At 66.5% G+C, this 21,192-nt stretch overlaps 4 protein-coding genes across 4 annotated transcripts; 1 reads left to right on the plus strand and 3 right to left on the minus strand.

Annotated features, from left to right (window-relative positions):
- Window positions 1-3,364: 3,364 nt before the first annotated feature.
- EMIHUDRAFT_459108 (hypothetical protein) lies at window positions 3,365-8,066 on the plus strand (the record flags this gene model as incomplete). Its single annotated transcript, XM_005769031.1, has 9 exons — window positions 3,365-3,966; window positions 4,044-4,205; window positions 4,782-4,858; window positions 4,930-5,035; window positions 5,166-5,814; window positions 5,946-6,068; window positions 6,174-6,640; window positions 6,847-7,279; window positions 7,481-8,066. 9 exons carry the CDS (start codon window positions 3,365-3,367, stop codon window positions 7,838-7,840), a joined length of 2,979 nt encoding a protein of 992 aa, XP_005769088.1. The 3' UTR covers window positions 7,841-8,066.
- Window positions 8,067-8,636: 570 nt separating this feature from the next.
- Window positions 8,637-10,260, minus strand: EMIHUDRAFT_470386 (hypothetical protein; the record flags this gene model as incomplete). Its single annotated transcript, XM_005769032.1, has 2 exons — window positions 8,908-10,260; window positions 8,637-8,751 (listed from the first exon to the last, which is right to left on the minus strand). Coding segments are annotated over exons 1-2 (1,410 nt in total), but the record flags the coding sequence as incomplete, so codon positions are not given.
- A 5,482-nt stretch (window positions 10,261-15,742) lies between these two features.
- Window positions 15,743-17,822, minus strand: EMIHUDRAFT_459109 (hypothetical protein; the record flags this gene model as incomplete). The annotated part of the gene is made up of 4 exons (XM_005769033.1): window positions 17,263-17,822; window positions 16,934-17,196; window positions 16,702-16,859; window positions 15,743-16,466 (listed from the first exon to the last, which is right to left on the minus strand). The coding sequence occupies exons 1-4, from the start codon at window positions 17,744-17,746 to the stop codon at window positions 15,743-15,745; spliced, it is 1,629 nt and encodes a 542-aa protein (XP_005769090.1). The 5' UTR covers window positions 17,747-17,822.
- Window positions 17,823-18,822: 1,000 nt separating this feature from the next.
- EMIHUDRAFT_370254 (hypothetical protein) lies at window positions 18,823-19,988 on the minus strand. The gene has a single exon (XM_005769034.1). The coding sequence runs from the start codon at window positions 19,980-19,982 to the stop codon at window positions 18,975-18,977; it is 1,008 nt and encodes a 335-aa protein (XP_005769091.1). The 5' UTR covers window positions 19,983-19,988; the 3' UTR covers window positions 18,823-18,974.
- Between the last annotated feature and the right edge of the window lie 1,204 nt (window positions 19,989-21,192).

A 21,192-nucleotide genomic window follows, 5' to 3' on the forward strand; every position in this document is an offset into this window, starting at 1 on the left:
GAAAATCCGGTTTTCCTGAGTTGTTCTCGCTCGAGGTTAAGGATCCACCGTGGATACTCCCAGGAAATTCCCAACCGCTTTATAAGCTATTGAAGCGTCCCCAACACCCCCACATCAGCACTAGCACCCCAGTCTCCGGGCACGCGGGAGGGAAGCGTGACGGCGGCGGCGTGATCTGGGGCCCGGGGTTGCGACTTGTGTCGGGGGGGAGGCGTCTCGCGTGTGTGCGGGCTTGTTCAATACGCGGGGCGCCTTGGCGACAAAGGCGCCGCCGATGGCGGCCAATCTCGGGTAATCTCGGGTAGTATCGCGTAATCTCGGGTAGTCTCGGAACCTTGGCGACAAAGGCGCCGACGTCGGCCGGGCTCCAGCTCGCCTAGACACTTCCTAGACACTTCCGAGACACTTCCTAGAGCAGACGGTCGGCCGGGCTCCAGCTCGCCGGCCGCAGCTGCGTGCGCGCGGCAGTCGGAGACTTGTGTGGCGGGCGCAGCGGCTGCCGCGCGCCCGGCTGCGGCGGCGCGCGCTTCCGCTGCTGCACCTGCTGCTTCTGCTGCTTCTGCTGCTTCTGCTGCTTCTCCTTTGGCGCCTTCTCCTTTTGCGCCGGCGCGGCGGCAGCCGGCGAAGCGGCTGGCGCGGCGGCGGCGGCGGCGGTGGGCGCGGCGGTGTTGGTGGCGACCGAGGCGGCGGCGGAAGCGGCGGCGACCGCGGCATCGCTCTTGCGCTTGCGCATGCGCTTCTTGGCGGACGCGCTGAGGCGCGGCGCCTCCGCCTCTGCGCCTGCGGGCTCCGGCCGGGCCGCCTCTGCGACCGGCAGTGCCTGGCCTGCGTCTGCTTGTGCTGTGGCGCCCGCTCCTTGCGAAGCGCGTGCCTCGGCGGGCGGGCTCTGGCTCTGCGCCGCCGCCGGCGCCTCTGCCGTGGCCGCCTCCGCAGCCTTGGGCGCGTCCACCGCCTTTGCTGCCTTGGCCTCGACCGCCTCCGCTCCGCCCTCCTTCATGGCGGCAGCGGCGGCGCCGGCGGACTTGGCCAGAGAGCTGGCCGCGGGAGGAGCCCCCGGGGCGGCCGGCGAAGCCTCGGCCGCGGAGGCAAGCTGCTCCTTGCTGTCTGCCACAGCGACCTGCTGCTTCAGCAGCGGCGCCTCCGCTGCAGGCGCAGGCGGCGCTGCCACTGCAGACTCCGGCGGCGGCGCCTTGCCGGCCTTGTCGACCGCCTCATCGGCCGCCTCGCGCTTCCTCTTCTTCTCCTCCTTCTTCTCCTTCTTCTCCTCTTTGGCTTCCTTCTTCTCCTTCTTCTCCTTCTTCTCCTTCTTCGCCTTCTTCGCCTGCTTCGCAGCCACCGCGGCCTCTGCAGCGGTGTCCGACGACAGTTCGACGGCCATAGCTTCGACACCGTCAGTCATCAGTGCCGGCTCGAGAGATGATACGCACTAGATGTTAGAGTCGCCTGCAGAGGCCGCACCACGCGTGGCCTCAACGCGTCCTGAGCAGGAACGTGGACACGGCGCGGTTTTTTTTGAGAGCGCCTTCGTTGTTAAGATACAAGCCTTCGTTGTTAATAGTACAAACCCAATGGTTTTTTTTTAAAGCCTTCGTTGTTCATAGTACAAACCCAATGGCCTTGAGTCATGTGTACGCCGACTCAGGGTGTGTGGCAGCCCGCTGGCTGTGTGTCTTGTGAGCTTGTTTGTGTCTGTGTGTCGCTCGTGCGTGTCGTCATCATCTGTCCAGCGTCCACCCATACCGCGTTGGTGTCCAGTCCGAGCCTGGCTGTTCTTCACCTTTCTACCTACCTACCTAAACCCAATGGTCTCTTGCGAGCGGTCCGTCGTTGCAGTCGCACACACGCACACGCCACACCGCACCGCGCGCCCGCCCGCTGCCCCGCCCAGGCGGGAAAGAGATGAGGAGATGGGACAGCAAAGGAGGAACCCCAACCAAACACGTATGGGAGGGTTCAGTTGTGCGCCACGCTGCCCGGCGTTTCTCACTTTCCGGGACAGCCCCGCCCTTGTGAGGCAGGAAAGTGACGGCTACCCCGTACGCCCTGGTGCTGCTACCCCGACGCCGACCGCCCATTCGCCCCTCCTCGTTCCCGCCTCGAATCCTCCGGACCCCGACAGGCCGCCCGACGTTGGGCCTCTGCCCCGCACGCCCCCGCCCCTTCTGCCCCTCGCACACTCCCAGGCCCGACATGCACATACAAGACAAACCCGGCGTCCTTGGGTTGTCTCTTTTCTTTCTTTCTTCGTGGGATTTGGGGGGTCGGGGGTGGGGGTGGCGGCACAAAACTCTCTCGCACGCTGGGCACGGGACTGGCGCGCACTGGCACTAACACACGTACACCACGGGAGCCGCCTAGCGCTGCTCACTAGAGACGTCCGTTAAACGCCCGAATGGAGGGGGTAGGGGGTATGTACGTTCGGGTACTTATTTTAAGATGAGGTAAACAGCAATAGATCCGGCCCTGAAGCGGCCTAACTAATCGATACCCAGCCCTCACGGAATCGGTTTGCCGAGAATCGGTCCCCCACCCTCGACCCACCCACCCAGGTCACCTGTGGCGCGAAGCTCATGTCTCCCGCCCTCGGCGCGCCGACCGCGCAGCGGCGGCAGACCACCCTCCGGTTCGAGGGGCGCCTGGGGCTGAGCGGGCTGCCTCCGCCAGAGTTTGGCTCGCCCACCGGCGGGCTGTCACCCTGCCACGGGTCGCAAGCCCTCTGCCGGCCGGAGCGCAGGCTGCGCAGGCTTCCAGCCTTTGGCAAGCGCGAATCGGTCCCCCTGGCTCCAGGAACTGATCCGGCACTGCACCCGGATCTATTGCTGTTTACCTCATCTTAAAATAAGTACCCGACGGTATGTATGTATGTATGTAGGAAGGTGAAGAACGCAGCCAGGCTCGGACTGGACACCAACGCGGTATGGGTGGACGCTGGACAGATGATGACGGCACGCACGAGCGACACACAGACACAAAAACAGGCTCACTAGGGGGTCTGCACAGGAAGTGTTGTCAGCGCGCGGGTATGGCGTGGGTGCCGTGAGGGTGGGCATGCGCGTGCAACATCAATCGCCAGCAGCGTACCGGTAGCTGCGGGCGGAGGAGCGGGCAGGATGCACCATGCACCACGAGCCACGAGGCAGCTGCGCTTTGACGCTACAGAATGGGAGAGTCCGATGGCTGGGCTTGTCGCCGGGCGAGCTAGCCCCTCAGCCGGCCGCGGAGGTGCTCCCATCCTACCCCCCTACGCGACTAACCAGGGTTTTTAGAACTCTCGTGAGGCTGTGAAAGCACGCCCAACCTAGCGGATTGCCCCCGAGGCAAGTTTTTCTGTTCACAGCTCACCAGAGAAGGTTTTTAGAAGCCGATGATCGCCTCCCACACGGCCGCGCTATACACCGCAGTCCACCGAGCCCTCACCGCCGACCTGCCAGAGCTGCTCCGCCTCGCCGCCGATGCCCTTGCCACGGTGCCAGCACCGCCTGACCTCGCCGGATGGTCCGAGCTAACACGGGAGGAGCTCTTTCGTCTTGCGCCCGTCTGCGGCTCCCTCGTCGTCCTCTTGTTTGGACTCCCTGCCTGTGTGCTGTGCGAGCCGCGAATTGGCAGGACCGGCGAATACTGGCTCACCCGCGTCGCCCTGCTCCGCGGCATCGGCCTTCTTTACGTCTTCGCCTTTGCTTCGAGCGCGATGCAAGGACGGGCGCTGTTCGGTGCGAGAGGGCTCTTCGCACCCGCGACCGGCTCTTCGGGACCAACGCCGGCCCTGGACCTGCTTGCCGCCGCCGGCGTGGGCTCAGCCGACGCGCGCGTCGAGCTCGCCTCCCTGTGTGGGCTGCTGCTCTCTCTCCTCCTCGCCTTCGGAGGGCCTCGCTTCGCGCTGTGGGCGCCGCTGCCCGCCAGCCTCTGGCTTCTGCACCTCTCCCTCGTCAACAACGCCTCGCGCCTCCTCCCGGCCCACAGCTGGGAGTGGGCCGCGCCTCCCGACGGGCCTGCGACCCCTCGTCGAGGACGACGAGGGGGAAAGGCGCCCCCTCCTCGGCCAGCTGGTGCGCGCTGATGCAACTCGAGACGACGACCGGGGCGGTGCGGCGGATCAGCTGGCTCACCGCTTCGCCGACGCCACGCAGCTCGGAGGCGGCGGCAGACCGCTCGTGCGCGGGAAGCGACGCGTTGCGTGCGCGCGCCCTCAGTGCCACCACCTCCGGGTGCTGCTGCGCCAGCGCGACCGCTGTCCGTCGCCGCACAGCCGGGCTGACCGCGGCCGGGCGACCCGCGCGCACGGCGGGCACGCCCAGCCTGAGCAGAGCCGCGAGGAGCACGTCTGCGGCCGAGTTGCTGTGCGTGACGGCGAGCACTCTCGCGCGGGGCGGCGGGGACGGCGACGAGGCCTCCCCGCCAGCCTCCCCGCCTTTGGCAGCGGCATGCGGCGAGGGGAGCCTGACGCCGCCCCGTCCCCACACCATGCCCGCCACGCACCCCGCTCAGTCTCGCCGCACCGGCTTGCTCAAAATTGTGTACTGTGCAAACAGCTTAACTCGACAGGTCTATACTGATCTTGTTTTAGTATTTAGAAACATGTGCGACAGGTTGTCGCGACAGACAGTTCCCCACTGACGGCACATGGCGGCGCAAGAAGAGCACGCGCGAATAACGACGAAGGGCGACGCGGCATGACAGACGACACACCCGTGCAACATTTGTCGGCCGGAAGCACGTGCAGCACGCTAGTGGGACTCACCACAACCGCCAGCAGCGGGAGACCCTGCGACAGGGAGAAGCAGGTGTCACGCGGCGCGAGCGCGGTCTCGCTTCGACGTCAGCACGGTGCGCGGCGAGGGCTTCTCAGCGCGCGTCCGAGGTGCGACCGCGCACCGTGGGCAGCCCAGTGGGTGTGCTCGGCCCGGACGAGCTCGCTCGGCGCTTCATGAGAGCCCACGGCGGCGCACAGCGAGATTTGCTTCGAAGTTGGCGAGCACCTCGACGTTCGTCCCGCTGCTAAACCAGGAAAAAGGAAAAAAGTCGCGCCAAACGACCGGTCAGCCGCTCCCCGAACGCCGCGCACGCCGGCCACCGCCTGCCGCCACGCCGCGCGGCGCGTCGCCGCCTCCGCCCTCGCCCCCCTCCCCTGTCCATCTCACCGCCTCTCCGCCTGCACGCGCACGCAGGCGGCGGGCCATGAGCGACAGCGGCTACGGCACGAGAGACCGGAAGAAGGTCAACTCCAAGCTCAAGAAGGAGGGCCTGGTCGGGCTCGGGTCCATCGTAACTCTCGAGCGGTACGACTGGATCCACCATCAGAATGCGTACGCGGCCGTCGTCAGCGAACTCGAGACCGACCGCGCGCAGGCGAGCGGGGTCGAGGCGTGGTTTCCTCGGGTCCAGCGGGCTGAAGACGGGCTGACGCGCGAAAACCGCGAGCCGGCACTCGACAAGGGCGGCCTGCTGCGGGCTATTTCGGACCGCCACCTCCCCGCCCTCTTCTCCGCCGATCTCAGCACCACCACCGGCAAGGGGCGGTGGGAGGCGACACTCGGGCCGTTGCCATGCGACATGCCGGCGGTGAAGAACGAGGCGGGCAGGAAAGACGCGACCCTCAAGCGCCTCGAGCTGCTCCGCACCTCGGAGCGCACTTGCATCGTCCTCTTGCAGGGCGCCGACGCTCCCAACGGCTGCGGAACCCGGCTGGCGGCCGTGCCCGGCGGGGGGGCGGCGTCGCTCGGCGTGTGGAATGCCGAGGAGTACCTCGCCGGCATCGTCGCGGCCACGGGCCTCTCCGAGGAGCAAGTCTTCTGCACGTGGACCCTCGCTGCCGACGTGCCCCCCCCCCCCCCCCCTCTCCCCCTCCCCCCCCTCTCCCCCTCACTCCCCTCACCCTCACCCTCCACCGGCCCCGCTCTCTGCGTCTCCCACCCTCCCCTCACCTTCCGACCCGCGCCCCTCGACAGCGGCCGGGCTGCGACTTTGGCGTGCTGCTCCGCCTGGCGCGGCGCAGCGGCAAGGACGTCGAGTACACCGACTTCTCCGACTCGGGCTGCTTCCCCAAGAATTCCGTTTTCGCGTCGCGGGAGGTGCTGCCTCCCCCCGCGCCCCTCCCTCCCTCCCCCCCTCCCCCCTCCCCCCTCGGCTGCGCAAGCAGGCTGGCGAACCCCCACCCACCCGCCTGGCGCGCACAGGTCACGGTCTCCGTTGGCGAGCAGCTCTCCGACCTCTTCAGCTCCATCAAGGACCGCGACGAGGCGGTCGAGTGCGTCGTCGGCTGGCGGGACCTCAACGGCTTCCTCGTGCAGGAGGTGCTGTCCTTGAGCAAGCGCGACTTTGAGTCGCCGCCTTCACACCAGAGGGCGATCGGCTCGCGTGACGCGAATGGCTGCGTCGAGTACCTCAAGCTGCCGCTGCCCAGCCTGTGCGCCCGCCTCTTTTGGCAGATCAAGAAGGCGGGCGTGCCGCCTGTCGCGCCCGAGCAGCTCAGCCGAGACCCACGGGCCGTCGGCGCTTCGTCGCTGTGGAAGACGGTGCGCTGCGTCAGCAAGGCGATCCCGCGGCTCCTTTGCCCGCCCGACCAGATCTGCGGCACCGGCGCCAACGGCCTCGGCTGGGCGTGCAAGCCGTTCGGCTCCGGCACCATCTTCTCGTTTACACCGTACGCCTCGCCCGCCTGCCCCCCTCCCCCTCCCCCCTCCCGCGTCAGCGCCTTCATCCCGTCTTCCCTCGCCCTCACGTGATCAGGTCGATGCTCGTCCTCCCCGGCCCCCTCGCCCTCCTCCGCCACCTGCGCCTCTACCTCCGCCGCCACCTCGTCGACGGCATCGTCCGCTTCCTGCCCGACGTCGTTCCCATCGTCGAGAGCTCGCGAGCCACCTTCCTCGGGCTCGTCGTGGAGCGGATCCTCGGCGACGCGCTCGTCGAGGGTGTCGTCGGCACGATCATGCCCTACCTGGTCGCCGAGCCCTCCTCCCTCCGCTCCGGCGTCGCCGCCCTGCTCGACTCGCCGCTGCTGCACGAGGGCACGGCGCTTGCCGACTTCCTGGTTCATGGATCGTGGGAGAACAACTCGCAGTCCGCGGACAACTTTGTCTCAGGCGTGCGGCGCCACTTCAAGCCCATCCTCGACTCCGCCCTCGCCGAGAACCTGCTCGCGCTCGTACACAGCGCCGCGCCGGGCGTCGAGTCTCTCGTCCACCCGGACGTGCGGGCGACCGAGGCCCTCCTCTCCTTTTCTTGGATGGGGCAGGGCGTCGGGCTGGAGCACCACCTCGCATGGCACGCCACGCCTCTGGCGGTGCGCCAGGCGCAGAACGACCAGCTGCGCACTGCACAGGCCGCCTACTCGGGGCCGGGCGGGGCGGGCCACGCGCTGCGCGAGGAGGCGCTGAAGGTGCGGCGCGACGGGCTGTCGGACAAGGCGGCAGCGGCGGAGGCGGCGGAGGCGGAGAAGCAGGCGGCGCTTGCGAGCGGAGGGGCAGCCGCTCATGTCGCCGAGCTCAAGCGCGACGAGCTGAAATCGTTTGTGCGCTCCAACGCCGGCGCTCTCGCCCCGCTCCTCGACGGCAAGCTGGTGAACGATTGGATCACCGGCCTCGGCTTCCGCGAGGCGCGCAGTGCGGTTGTCGCCCACGCCAAGGCCCATCCTCTCTCGTTGCAGCTGCCCGATGTGCCGGCGGCTCGGTCGTTGCCGCGGTCGGCGGCACGGTGCGGCTCGAGCTCGCGCGCGCCGCCGCCTCGTGCGTCGGACGGCCAGACTGGCCGCCGCGCGGGCAGCAAGCAGGCGGCCAAGCGGCGGCTCAGCTCCTCCCCCCCCCGAAAGGGCGGCGGTGAGTCCGATTTTGAGCAGGCAACCTGAGGTGCTTGCCACCAGGTGCACCTGTCATGTCGCAGTACAGTTGCATGTCACTACAGTAGTCGCCGAGATTTGAACTCTCACTGACTCTCTCTTTTCGGTGTCGGCGCATGTGAGGCGCATGTCTCTGAGTCTCTCGCTGTTCGTGAGCGGTGAGCAGAGCGTGTCCAATGTCTGTGTCCTTGAGTGTGACGCCCGTTTCTTGTCGCCTTATTACTGCTGCTGCTGCTGCAGCAAGGGATCTGCGCCCTGACAACACGTGAATGAAGCTTCACAAAACGCATCTCCTCTCCCGGCTTCATTCACAACGCATCCCAGTCCAGATCCTGGAGATCCGTCCCCTCGACTTTCGCGCGGCACACCGGACACACCGCAACAGCAGCGCGCTCCTCCACGCGCTCCCATTCCGCAACGCACGGCTGGCAGCACCAATGACGGCAGGGGCAGAGCTGAACCCACTCGGCACAGCTGCCTCCCCCGCGTTGGCAAATGGGGCACGCCAAGCGCTCCGGGTCGTGCAGCTTCTCCACCACGCCCTCCGACACGAGCTCGCCCACGGGCCCGACCAGCGCGTCGCGCGCTGCGCGTGGCAGACTAAAGCGCCCCGCGTCGTCACGGGCAATGTGCTCGCAGGGCGACAGCGAGTTCTCATGCACGAGAAACTCGCGCAGCGCCGTGAAACCACTCTGCCGCTCCTCGGGCCCGAGCAGCCAGCGCAGCCACGCCACCGCAATCTTCCGACGGTCCGGCGGCCACGCGTCGTACAACTCCACCAGCCAGCGCTGCCACGTCGCCGAGCTCTCCTCCTCCAAGTTGGGGTTCGTGATCTCGGCGAGAAAGTCGAGCAGCGCCGACTGGGCGTCGCGCGTGCGCAGGCGCGCGTAGAAGGCCGCATGATAGCTGTACTCCCCCACCTATTGAAGACAGAGGGGAACCATGGTATAATCGACATTTCTGCGGCTGCCATGCATCCGTGCCGATACAGTGGGGTGTGAATACGTTGAACTCAAGCGTCACACCGGCATCCAAGCGTGTAGAGGGATGTGTGTGCCGCATCTAGGCTCCCCGACGTACACCAGCGTGTCCTCGCCCGCCGCGGGCTCGTACTCGTACAGGTCCGCCGCCCGCAGCAGCTCGTGCCACTTGTCGACAGCCGCAACGCCCGAGCTCGCCTCCGCGAGGAGGAAGCTGAGTCGCGCCGCGCCCTCGCCTCCGGCGAGTGCCTCCCGAGCGTCGGGTAGCAAACAGCCGCCAAGGGTGTGTACCAGGCCCCCAGACTCCCTGTCCGACCCGCCGACAGCGTTGGAGAGGCGCCACGGCGGCACCGCCTGCTCGTATCGCACGACGCCGTCGACGGACACGGCGAGGTCGAGGAGCCACCGAAGCGTCCCGGACGCGTCGCTGCTCGGGTCCGGGTAGACGTCGCGGATGAGCGCGGGCGAGTAGAGCGGCTCGTCGGCGCAGACCACCGCCGCCCGCCGCCAAACCACAAAGTTGCGGAGCACGTGGTACGGCTGGATGGTCTCCGGTAGAAGTAGTGTGAGATCAGTGTCGCGCTCTCGGAACGGATCGACCTCCTCAAACACCGTGTCGATGTCGTGCAGCAGCTCGAGGCCCGAGCGCGAGAGCAGGGCGTGCACCTCCTCCGCCGTGAGGACGCCATTGAGCAGCCGCTGCGTCCGCACGCACTCGGGCGCGGGCCAGTGACTATAGCACGCTTTGAGCCAACCGGCGTCGCCGTGTTTGTCGTCACGGATGCACTCGTCGGTGTCCTTCCTCACGAAGACGTAAGTCCCGTCCTTCAGGATCACCTGGTAGGGAGCGCCCCGGGCCTCGAGGCAGGCCGGCCAGACCTGCGTCACCCGCCCCTCCTCCCACAAGGCCGTAGGATGCGGAGGGTGTTGACGGTTGAAGCCCGGGCGCGCCGACCGGTTGCAATAAACGCGTTTGCCCGGGCGGAAGCGGAGCTGCTCGCTGGCGACTCTCTCCATGTCCGCCTTGTGCACCTCCACATACGCCCGCACTTGAGCCCGGCTGCGCCGGCCCGCCTCCTCTGCGGCCTCCGTCGCCGAGCGAACCGCCTCCCTCCACGCCTTGGCGCGCTGGTGATCTTCAGGGCGCACGGCGTCACCCTCGCCGATCACGCCCTCCGCGGCGCGCAGAGAGTACAGCGGCGGGCACCGAGCCGACGCCGCGCTCCGAGGGTCGAGCCGCGGGGCGGGCGGGCGGACAAGGCTCTCGCCGGGGCGGCGCTCCTCGTCGGAGCCGCCGAGAGGCCGGAGCCGCCGAGAGGTCGCCGCTCCTTTTGCCGCCGTGGCCGGCCCGGCCTCGTCGACCTCCATTGCCCCGCCCTCGTCCACCTCCATCGCCTCAGCCACGGAAGGCGCCTTGGGCGGCGCGGCGATGGAGCGGGAGGCGGCCGTCTGCGCACGTGTGGCGGTGTGTCGGTAAAGGTGGGCGGGAGGCGGCGGGGGGAGAGGGTGGGGAGCGGGGGCGGGGGGGGGGGGGGGGGGGCTCCTGCTGTGGCGGCTCGGCATGATGGACGGCGTGCTGCTCGAGGAGGCGCACGATCGCGGCGTGGCCCGCGTCGCGAGCCAGCCGTAGCGCGCTGCAGCCGTTGACGTCCTCAGCGTTGGCGTCGGCGCCCTTCTTCAGCAGCGCGTTGACCGCCCGCCCCGCCCGCTCGCCGCCCACACTGGCGGCCTCCATCAGCGCGGTGCGGCCGACACTGTTCCGATGGTCGAGATTCGCGCCCGCCTCAATCAGCGCGAGGACGTTGTGCGTGGGGCCCGACCTGGCGGCATACATCAGCGCGGTGCAGCCGTCGCCGCACCGATGGTTGACCGCCGCGCTGTGCAGCAACAGCGCCTCGACCGTCGCAAAGCTGCATTCGGCGGCCTCCATCAGTGCGGTGCGGCCGTCGCTGCTCTCGTGGTTGATCGCCGCGCCGTGCCCGAGCAGCGCGACGGCCGCCGGCGTCCCACGCGACGAGTTCCGGGCGGCAAACACCAGCGCGGTGCAGCCGCTGCTGTTCTGCTGGTCAACCTCGGCGCGGTGCTCCACCAGCAAGTCGATCGCCCGCACGTCGCCGTTCATGGAGGCAATCATCAGCGCGGTGCGGTCACCCATCACCTTGGCCTCGGCGAGGTGGTGGACCTCTGCGCCGCGCTCCAGCAGCGCCTGGACCGTGTTGGTGTCGCGCAATCCGGCGGCGATCGTCAGGGGATTCCATCCTGCGTTCTGCTGGTTGAGAGAGAAGGCCGAGGCGCCGCCCGCGAGCAGCGGCCCGAAGAGCTGGCCGCTCAAGGCGGCGCGCACCATCTGACCTTGAATAGCGAACTCCAAGTCCTGCTGCCGCCCCCCCGCGGGCAAGGCGCGGCAAGCCCGCTTGCCCGCCGCCGCGTCGCGCCGCTGCTGCCGTTGCGGCGCGTCCGATTGCGCCACTCCGCCCGAGCGCGGGGCCGGTCCGGGCTCGTCTTTGGCCGTCTGAAATGCGGCCGTGCTGGCAGAGCCGCTCCCGCCCGCCTCGACGGCCTTGGAGGAGAGCCTGCGCTCGTCGGTCACCGCTGCCGCCGCCTCCGCCGCGGGCACTGCAGCCTCCTCCGCGGCCGCCGCGGCCGCGGGGACTGCAGCCTCCTCCGCCGCCGCCGTCCCCTGCCCTGCTTCCCGCGCGTACGCGGCTGCCGCCTCGACCGCCGTATCAAAGTAGCCCAAGTCGGACGCCGTCCCGTCCGTGTTGCTCATCGCCCAGAAGCGGCCAGAGGCGTCAAGCAACACGCCCTCGTAGCCGGTGCTGCTGCTGCGCGAGAGATGCAAGCTCAAACCCCCTGGCGCGAGCAGCGCGGCGTGGCTCTCGGACTGCACCGGGGCAGGGGCGGAGGCGAGCTCACCGTCGGCGGTATCACGTTCGGCGCCGCCGTGACCGCTCGCCCGCGCGGCAAACTGCTGCAGGCTGCGGTCGGGTCGAGAGAAGGGAGGATGCATGCACGCCGCAATAGACAGGAAATGGGTACCATTCTCGGCACTTTTTCGGTGCTGGTAGCCCCCCCAAAACAGGCGCGCGCAGCGCGCCCAGGGGCGCCGCAGGCGCCCCAAGCGGCGCGGAGCGCCGCCGCAGGCGGCGGACAGCAGGTGCGCGAAATTAAACGCCCTTTTCGGCTCCGCGGTTTTGCCACTAACATTGAAATCCGGTACAAAACGACTTAGCCGAAACAACAGACAGACAGACAGAGAGCACACACGTTCGAGACGGGGGTGCGCCGACCACCGTCGCGGACCCAGTAGAGCTAGATGGTCCCACATGATGCGCCCTTAGCCTCTGAGCTCGTCCTAGACGTTTTAGGGAAGCGTGGGCAGACCAGAACGCGGCCACGGCGACGCTCCGAGGCTATCAGCAGCGCTGGCGGCGATCGTGGCGACGGCGCCTCGCCGCTGCAGCGGCACAGAATCGAGGAAGTGGCGTTGGTGGCAGCATCAATGAGATATGAAGGCGGCCGTAATGCTGGTGGCGCCTTCGAGGGCGGCGGGGAGGGCGGTAGCAGCGACGGCGGTCGAGTCATGTGGCAGGGGTGGCAAGATGCAGCAGGGAGGCTTGAGTTAGCGACGCGGGGCGGTGGCGTGCCAGCAGGTAAGCGGCGGCGGCGGAGAGCAGGTGCGCGAAATAAAGGCCAATCTTGAGATATCCATTTTGCACCACCTTTGGATTTCTGGTACAAATTGACTTGTGGATCTTGAAGGCACGCGCAAGAGCGCACCAGGCAAGTTGACTCAACCTCGGATCTCGCTGCCGCTAAGCGTGGCGTCGATTATCAAACGAGCGGTGACAGTAGCGGTGGCAGCGGCGGCAGCGTCGACAGGAGCACCTACTGCAGTGTCAAATGTGAGCTGGGAGGCGGGAGGCAGATGCAATAGGAGCGGGAGAGTGAGATCGTCAGCCAGCAAGGCAGACCTTTACGGCGCGGCTGCGGGCGCGTTTGCAGTGACATGCGATCCATGTGGCAGCAAAGGCACGGCGGGAGTAGCGCGTATGCAGGCTGGTGAGCGAGGGTGGCGCGTCGCGAGTGGCGGTGCAGCCAGTCGGTGGCGGGTGCTGGCGACCGGCAGAGAGATGCAGACGGCGCGAGAGATGACCCTGCGGAGAGGCGAGGTGACGGGCGATCCGCGACGGTGGGAGAGGGCTGAGCATCGCCATGTCTCGCTCCGGCACCATCTTGCCGAAGCGCAGGCCCGGGAAGGCGGTGTTTTTGATGTAGCGGAGCCGCGCCGTGTCGTGCTTGTTGTACCGCCCTTGGCGGCCGGCGTAGCGCTGGTGCACACCGTGCAAGATCGACTGCAGCTCGAGCTGGTGGCTGACGATGTCCTCGCCGCTCTGCAGCGCCGGCGACAGGCACATGGCGCCAGCAGAGGAGATCTGCGAACAGGGCGAGTCGACGCTGGCAGGTCAAGCAGCGTCGACTCGCTACCAGCAACGAATGGGTACCCTCCCCGAATTCTCGCCCACAAAACACCGGGTTGTCTGTTTTCTTTCTTTCTTTCTTTCTACGCCTGCCGGCGTGCCGTCCTCCCATCCCTCCCTTGGGTTGTCTGTTTTCTTTCTTTCTTTTACGCCTGCCGGCAGCATATAAACCCATCTGAGCCCGAGCATTAGTACTCGTATTACGCATCTCCCCTCCCGTGTGTGGGCAGTAGCTGACCGTGTTGAAAGTGCTGCACGTTTTTCAGAATTTCACCCTCTCTCTCTCTCTCTCTCTCTCTCTCTCTCTCTCTCTCTCTCTCTCTCTCTCTCTCTCTCTCTCTCTCTCTCTCTCTCTCTCTCTCTCTCACGCCGGCCTCACTTGACTCTGCAGACTGCTCTCTCTCCTCTACTCTCGAGCTGCTCTCTCTCTCTCTTCTCTCCCCCCCTCCCTCCCTCCCTCCCTCCCTCCAATCGTTCTACGGCCGCGCTTCAGGGACGGACGATATCGTCCGTCCCTGAGGCAAAGTTGCTTTCAACCCCAAGGAAGCAGAACTCCGGTTCCGTCAACGATAAAGAAGAGAAAAGAAGTTCGACCCGGGACCGTCCGCGAAACGTCCCTCGGTCGCACTTCGGCGACAGTCTCGCTTCGGCCTCTCGCCGCTGGTACTGAATAAGACGCGACGTGTGAGCAGAGCGGAGCAGTCGCGGTGGAAATTTGGGAGCCGAGTGAGCGCCGAGGAGGGTGAGGCGAGCGCGGGTGGTAGGATTACGTCCGAGTCTATGCGCACACCGAAGTGCGATGCGAGGCTGCAGTGGCGTGCGGCGTGTGTCAGATGGCTCGGCCCGTCCTCCCTCGCCGGAGAGAGGGGGAGGAAGGGCGTGGTCAGATGGCTCGGCGGGATTTTGTCCGAGTGTCTGGCGTCTCACGTCTCTCGCGAGGAAGGCGCACCGAGGCGCGACCGAGACGATCCGACCGAGACGAGACGATCCGATACGAGACGATACGAGACGAGCGATCCTATACGATACGAGACCAGAAGGTTGGGTTTTTGTTTTTTCGCAAGGCGCTGCAACCGGCTCTACCACCTTCCCCAGTCACTGTCAGACACCTACTCGCCATTCGGAGAGCTCTGCAAGCAAAGAAACAGGCTCGAGCTCGGCTTCCTCGCCATCTTCCTCGCGCCCGAGTGGCCTCCTTCGACGCTGTACCCGCGGCTGCTCCCGCCCCCCTCCGCGGTGCTCCTCCTCTTCCGGTGGCACCTCTTCCGCCTCCTGCTCGGCGCCGGCCTCTCCCGGCTCGCCGACCACTCCCCCTCCTGCTGGCGGCGCCTCGACTGCGCCGCGGCGCACCACGAGACGCAGCCGATGCCGACGCCCCTCGCCTGGCTGCTGCACGGGATGCCTGCGAGGTGGCGCGCGGCAGAGGCGGCCGTCTCTCTCGCCGCGCTGATCCTCGCCCCCTTCGCGGCAGCAGGAGGGGGATCAGCACCCCACCCCCTTCGACTCGAGGTTGCAGCCCACCCACCTGGCAGCGTCGAGGCAGGGAGGGTGGTGGGTTGGTGATGACGGGGTAAGATGGTGGCGGTGAGAATGTTGCGGCGGGCTTGCAGACGCGCTCTCTCCTGGCGGTGGTGGTGATGACGGGGCAAGGATGGTGGCGGTGAGAATGTTGCGGCGGGCTTCCAGACGCTCTCTCCTGGCGTTGAAGCCCTTTGAGTAAGAGAGGAAGCGGTTGTCGCCGTCGCGTTGAACAACATTGTAGCCGAGCTTTGCTCCGCCGCCTTCACAACCGGGCTTCAATCCGACCTCGCTGACGAGGGGGCCGGCGCGTGTCGGGATGGAGCGGCTCGTGTCGTCAATCACGTTCGAGGAGCAGGCGGCACCCATCTTCTCAGTCACAATCAACAACTCGGTTTGGCAGGAAGGAGACCTATATCCCTGCAATGTGCGCGCTTCACCTTCCGTGACAATGTGCGCGGGACAGACCCTTTCACAGGAGATCAGGAGCAAGGGAGGGTGGCTCCTCTCTCCGAGAGAAGATAGATGACACGCACACATACATTCACATCGGGACGCCTTTGTCTCACACACCTTCCTCTGTCTGTCTGTCTTTTGGCTGACTGAAGAGTCCGGTGTTTTGAGAGAGAGAGATTTTAGCAATACCAAACAACTTTTGTTTTGTGTTTTGCCAACAACATCCACAGAAGGTATTACCGACCGAGCGAAATACATCCTCCGCCCGAGTGCCCCCCGCCCCCCCCCCCCCCTAGCTAGGAACGTGGACAGCGCCGCTTGGCTGTTTTTTCGTCCACGTAAAAACCCAGCCGATACGCGCGCGATATTTGTAGAACCCGACATGGAAACACTTGCTTTTCAGAACTCTTTCGCGCACGAAAAATAAACGAAGCCGGCGACTGTGGTGCGACGAGAGGCGCCCTGTCGTTGTCTATTTAGCTCTTTTGCAGAGCGAGAGGCACCCCCAGCGGCACCTCGTCGGTCGGCGTCACGCACGGGCACCGGTACATCTGTCTGGACGGCCACCCGGGCATGCCGCACCGCAGCTCGATGCCGCTGTTGTCGCACCGGAAGCGGCCGCGGCATCCGCCAAAGATCCAGACCACGTCTCCGAGGTGCGCGCCTCTCGGCCCTCGTCGGATCGAGTCCATGCAGCCGAACGAGACGCCCTCCTCGCACTTTGCCGTCTGCGACTCCTGCGTCACCAGGCTCACGCGGCACAAGCCGCGGCTGGACGCGGGCGCGGCGCGGTGGCTGGGCACGCCGCGCAGCGGCCTGAGCATCGCGGCGGCCGCCTCCAGCCGCGCAATCACCGCCCGGCCGTCGAGGTAGTCCATGTGCGTGGGCGGGTGGCCGGTCGCCGCGCAGGCGTGGATCGAGGCGGGCAGCGTCCCCATCTGGGCGTAGTGGAGGACGACGCCTAAAAAAGAAGACGCGGGTCGCAAAACAGGAAACAGGGGGAGCCACGCCTGGGCGCAGTGGAGGACGACGCCCGGCGACGTCATCTTTCCCTTGGGCGAGTAGACCCGCGGCAAGTACCTCTCCCCTCCGCGCGACGTCTCGAGCGGCCACGCCGCCTCGCAGTATCCCGCGTCCCACGACCAGAGCGAGCGCGGGTCGTGCGAGGCGGTGGGCATCGGGAAGGTCTTGAGGCCGTGCCTAAGGCCGAAGCTCTCGGAGCCTTCTTGGAGCCTTCCCGGTCGTCGTAATCTCGGGTAATCTCGGGGAATCTCGTGCCGCTTGGCGAGGAGCGAGACGATCGATTGGTCGTGCCGATGCTCGCGGAAGGCCGGGTCCTACTGGGTTCGGGTACGAGGTAGGTAGGGAACTGGTCGTGCCGATGCTCGCGGAAGGCCGGGTCCTACTGGGTTCGGGTACTGGGTAGGTAGGGAACTGGTCGTGCCGATGCTCGCGGAAGGCCGGGTCCTGCGGCGTCGCCCACTCGGCGCACTCGCAACCCGGCGGGTGCCTTGCGCGCTGCTCGCAGCCGGGAGGGTCGTGTCTCCTGCAAGGCACGTCCTCGCTCAGGTCGCGGTCCGGGTCGGTGGCGACCTGCACCGCGAGATTACCCGAGATCACGCCGAGATCACGCCGAGAGTACCCGAGATTGCCCGAGATTACCCGACCTGCAGCCACTCGCGCAGGAACTGCACCGCGAACGGCGTCTTGCGCAGCACGACGACCCCTCCGTACACCTGCGCCGTGTCGAGCATCGCGTCGGTCGCGTTGAGCGCCCGCACGAGCTCCGCCTTGGACCACTGCCGGTCGGTCCAGCATGGGAAGTGGATGAGCGCGACGCCGCGCTCCGCGTTCTGGCCGAGGCAGAAGAGCGCCGACGCGTCGTCGGTGATGGTGAGGTCGTAGTCCAGGTGGACCAGTACGTCGCCGTCTGCCATTCATTCATCAAACACATAGCTTGTTAATTCATAGGCGGGTTGAGGAGATGGAGCCGAGCCTGCGAGCTTGGCGAGCCGCTTCAGCAGGTAGAACGGCTTCCACTTCCAGTAGCCCGCGCCGCGCACGGCCCGCGACACGTTGTGTCGGACCCTCCACCGCCGCGGGAGCGACGTGAGGTTGGACGTCGTGCAGGAGTCGAGCACACGCGGAGCCGCCGACCGCGAACGCCCGCCAATCTCGTGCCTCGCGCGCCGGCAGATCCAGCTCGCGCGGTCCGCAAACGACCCGTGCGAGCCAAACGAGGCGAGGTGCCAGCCAGAGGCCTTGCTGCAGACCGCCTCGTGGCGCGAGCGCTCCTGCGCGGCGGTGTGGCGCCAGTAGTAGACGGTCGACGCGGCACGCAGCGTCGGGCTGATCAGGCCGCGGTGAGCGAGCAGCGAGTGCGCGCGGCTCAGCCCGCTCATCTCACGGCCCTTGCACGAAAAGGAGGAGCGGTTCACCACCTCATCGAGACGGCGCTCGTGCCATGGGTGCAGCCACATTGTGTGTGTGTGTGCAAATGGGAGGCGGTAAGTCGTCGTTGCCCGGCGCTGCTTGCAGCGCCATGGCGGCTAAGAGGTTCCTCTTTAAGCTCCCTCGGGCCAGTTCGGGGGGGCAAACCCAGCCCGCCCCCTAGGACCCCGGGTAAGACCCAGGTGTGGCCTAGGGCATCAGAAGGGACCAAGAGGAGTCCAGTCTGAGCCATAGAGCCCATGTCTTTGCCCCCGAAGGTCGCGTTCAAATGCCCGGAACGGACGTTACAGTGGTGTCCGGCTGGCGCGATCACCGAGCTGTGACGCTCAGGGAAGCCCGATGAGGTACTGGTTTCTTTGCCCAGGCCTGGCCTACGACCCATGCTGGATCAGCTGAGCAAGGTTTGGGGAGAATCCTATATTGGGATCTTCAGATATTTTGACGGATGACCAAAATCATCCCGTTTTTGCCCATTTTCGGCCGTTTTTTGTACACGAGGCCTCTACGCTGGGGTGCCGGCGCTACGCGTACGTCATAGGGGTAGAAGAATCGGACAAAGTTCGTCGGCGAGGGTCGCGCTGTCGGAGGCGCCTCGACCGCCGACGAGGCGGGCATGAGCGAGCGCGAGAAGAGGGCCGCGGCGCTCGCTCGGCGTGGGCTGTAGAGGCCACGGCGGCGGTGGTGCGGTGATTGCGGCGGTGGCGTGATTGATCGCCCCGACGTCATGCGGTCGGTGGTCGTGGTGTCCGAAAATTCTTCTCTTCGGCGTGCGGCGTCACCCGCTCTTCTCGTGCTCTTGAGCTCAAAAGAAGTAGTTGACACTCCGCGCAAAGCGGTTGGTACTCGACTCTGTACACGACACATCAACCCGACCCGCGGCGCGACGTGCGGCGCGTGACCGAACGGATCGGATGCCTACATGTAGTCGCGGCCTATAACGTATAAGCTATATCAAGAATTCCGTATTTTCTGGCATTTGCGTATTGGACAGCACGCTAAATTCTGTGAGTGCGCTTGTGTGCCACGTACGATGCCGTCTTCACGGCTGCGTGGATACGCAGAGTGGGGCTCTCGTAGCACTCGTACGGAAAACTCGATACTCAATAGACAATATATACGTGACGTTTTACGATATAACAGGTCTCCGAGTATCGTACTCGGAGTATCTACGCCCTCACTCCCTGGTAACCCTCGGTCGCACGCAACACGCAGCTCACAGAGCAACCGACGCTTTCGGTTGCAGCAGGCGGCGCGCAGCTACGCGTCGCCGCCTTTGAGCGGTTGCTGCTGCTCTCGCGCGCTCTCCGCCTCGGTCGGCGGGTCCTCGCCGCGCTGGGAGGACGGTGCCGCGCCCGCCACGCCTCCGAGGGTGGCCGACAGGTACGAGTACGTGCCGAGCGAGAGCACGGCGATCGTCGCGCCGCCGAGCTGGCGCACATTCGGCTGGCCGTCGAAGAAGAGGTAGCCGCCGAGGAGCGTGACGGCGGTCTTGCCCTGCGAGAGCAGGACGATCGCGATCGCGCTCGTCAGCTTGATGGCGTACAGGGCCGACACGTTGAGCGCAAAGGCCGCCGCGCACGAGAGCAGCAGGATGCCGACGCGCTCGGCCGTCGGCTCGTACTGGGGCAGCCGATCGGCGCGCGCGTCCAGCAGCGGCACGCTCAGCACGAGCAGCAGCGTCTGCGGCCCCCACGTGCGCCGCATGAGCTCTAACGAGCTCCAGTCGCGCCGCTGCAACACGTCCTGCTGCAGCACTTTCAGGAGCGCCGACGCGCACGCCGAGGCGGCGGCGGTGAGCGCGCCGCGCACCTCGAAGCTCACGTCGCTCACGGTGGCGAGCGCCACGCCCAGGCACGCGCCGAGGAGCGGCAGCGCCAGCCGCGCGTGGGGCAGTCGGCGGTAGACGGCGTACTCGAGGGCGACGATCAGCGGAGTCACCAGGATCTTGCTCACCTGATAGAGGCCGACCGAGTTGCGCGAGAGCGAGAGGTTGGAGAGCGCATTGTGAAACGCCCACACGGCGGTCAAAAACATGAGCTGCCGGTCGAGAGGCTCGGCCCCGCCGCCCCGCCGTGACTCCGCGCTCGGCCTGACCACGTCGAGGCACAAGAGCAGAAGGAAGTTGGTGGCGTAATGACACGCGGTGAGCGCCGTCGGGAAGCTGAATCTCGCCGTGGTGAATACGAGCTTATTTGCGAGCACCACGCCGACGCCCGACACCAGATTCAATGCCAGAGAGCCGGCCTGCGCGACGAGGGCCGACATGACGAACGAATAGAATCGGCCGCGATGGCGTCGGCGCACATCCGCATGGGTCCCCGCAGGCAGCCTAGGAGAGAGGCGCCGGACGGCGTTCACGGTGTCGAGGTGTGAAGAGGCGCCGTTCACACTTTTTGCTATGAACAGGGCTCGGCTCGCCGACTCACGATACGCCCTTCACGGCGTGTGCAGCACTCGCTCCTCTGCACGCGCCGCGCTCTGCACGTGCCGTGCTCTCCACGCGGCGCGAAGCGCCGCTAGAGCGGCTAGACGGCGAAAGACGACTTAACGGCTCCGAGGTGTGGAGAGACGATTCTCACACTTTTCGACTCGGGTAGGGCTCGCGACGCCGACTCATCAGACGCCGTTCACGGGGCGTGCTGCGCGTGTGCTGCGCTAACACGCTCGGCGCTGTAGCGCGGCGCGGAGCGCCCTTGGGGCGGCAAGAAGGCGCTAGACGGCGTTCACGGCTCGAGGTGTGAAGAGACGATTCTCAACACCTTTTGCCATGCCTTTTGCTATGAATAGGGCGCAGATCGCCGACTCACGAGACGCCCTTCACGGCGTGTGCTCAGCACGTCCTCCTCTGTACGCGCCGCGCTCTCCAGACTCCACACGGCGCGCAGCGCCGCTAGAGCGGCTTGACGGCGAAAAAAAGACTTAGAGCGGCTTCGCGACGGAGGTGTGAGATAGGGCTCGAGACGCCGTTTCATCAGACGCCGTGCAAGGGGTGTGTCGCGCGTGTGCTGTGATGCACTCTCGGCGCCGTTTGCACGGCGCGGAGCGCCCACTTGGGGCTTGGGGGGCGGAGAGAGAGGTACACGGCTTTAGAAAGCTCTAGAGCCGCTAAACCCTGAGCCAAAAAATCAAGCTTCATTGAAGCATGCGTGCCCAGACAGACTCAGACACACCAGTCGCGACGTAATATCGCTTTCCCGGTGCGCTGTGTCGCTCGTCTCGCACACGTGGCCGCCACCAGCCTGCCCGCCCGATTGGCATTGCGCCGCGCGGCCTCGGCCTCCGACCTGCTGGAGCCATGCATGCCGTCCCATCTCTGCCGCAACTCTGCCGCAACCGCCGGTGCCGGTGCCCCCCCCCCCCCCCTCTCTTATCAGACGGACCCCCTCTGCCACTGCCACCATGTCCAGAGCGGCGGCGTGGCGAAAGGCAACAGCGCCCACCGCCGCGCAAATATCAACTGCTCCCCCGGGGAGCG

The sequence above is a fragment of the Emiliania huxleyi genome (genome assembly GCF_000372725.1).
Source record: "Emiliania huxleyi CCMP1516 unplaced genomic scaffold EMIHUscaffold_434, whole genome shotgun sequence".
In the NCBI taxonomy this organism is placed as follows: domain Eukaryota; phylum Haptophyta; order Isochrysidales; family Noelaerhabdaceae; genus Emiliania; species Emiliania huxleyi.

Bases quoted from the DNA above. Each gene is read 5' to 3' on its own strand.
- EMIHUDRAFT_370254 (XM_005769034.1), bottom strand. From the start codon at position 19,982: ATGTCGGCCCTCGTCGCGCAGGCCGGCTCTCTGGCATTGAATCTGGTG.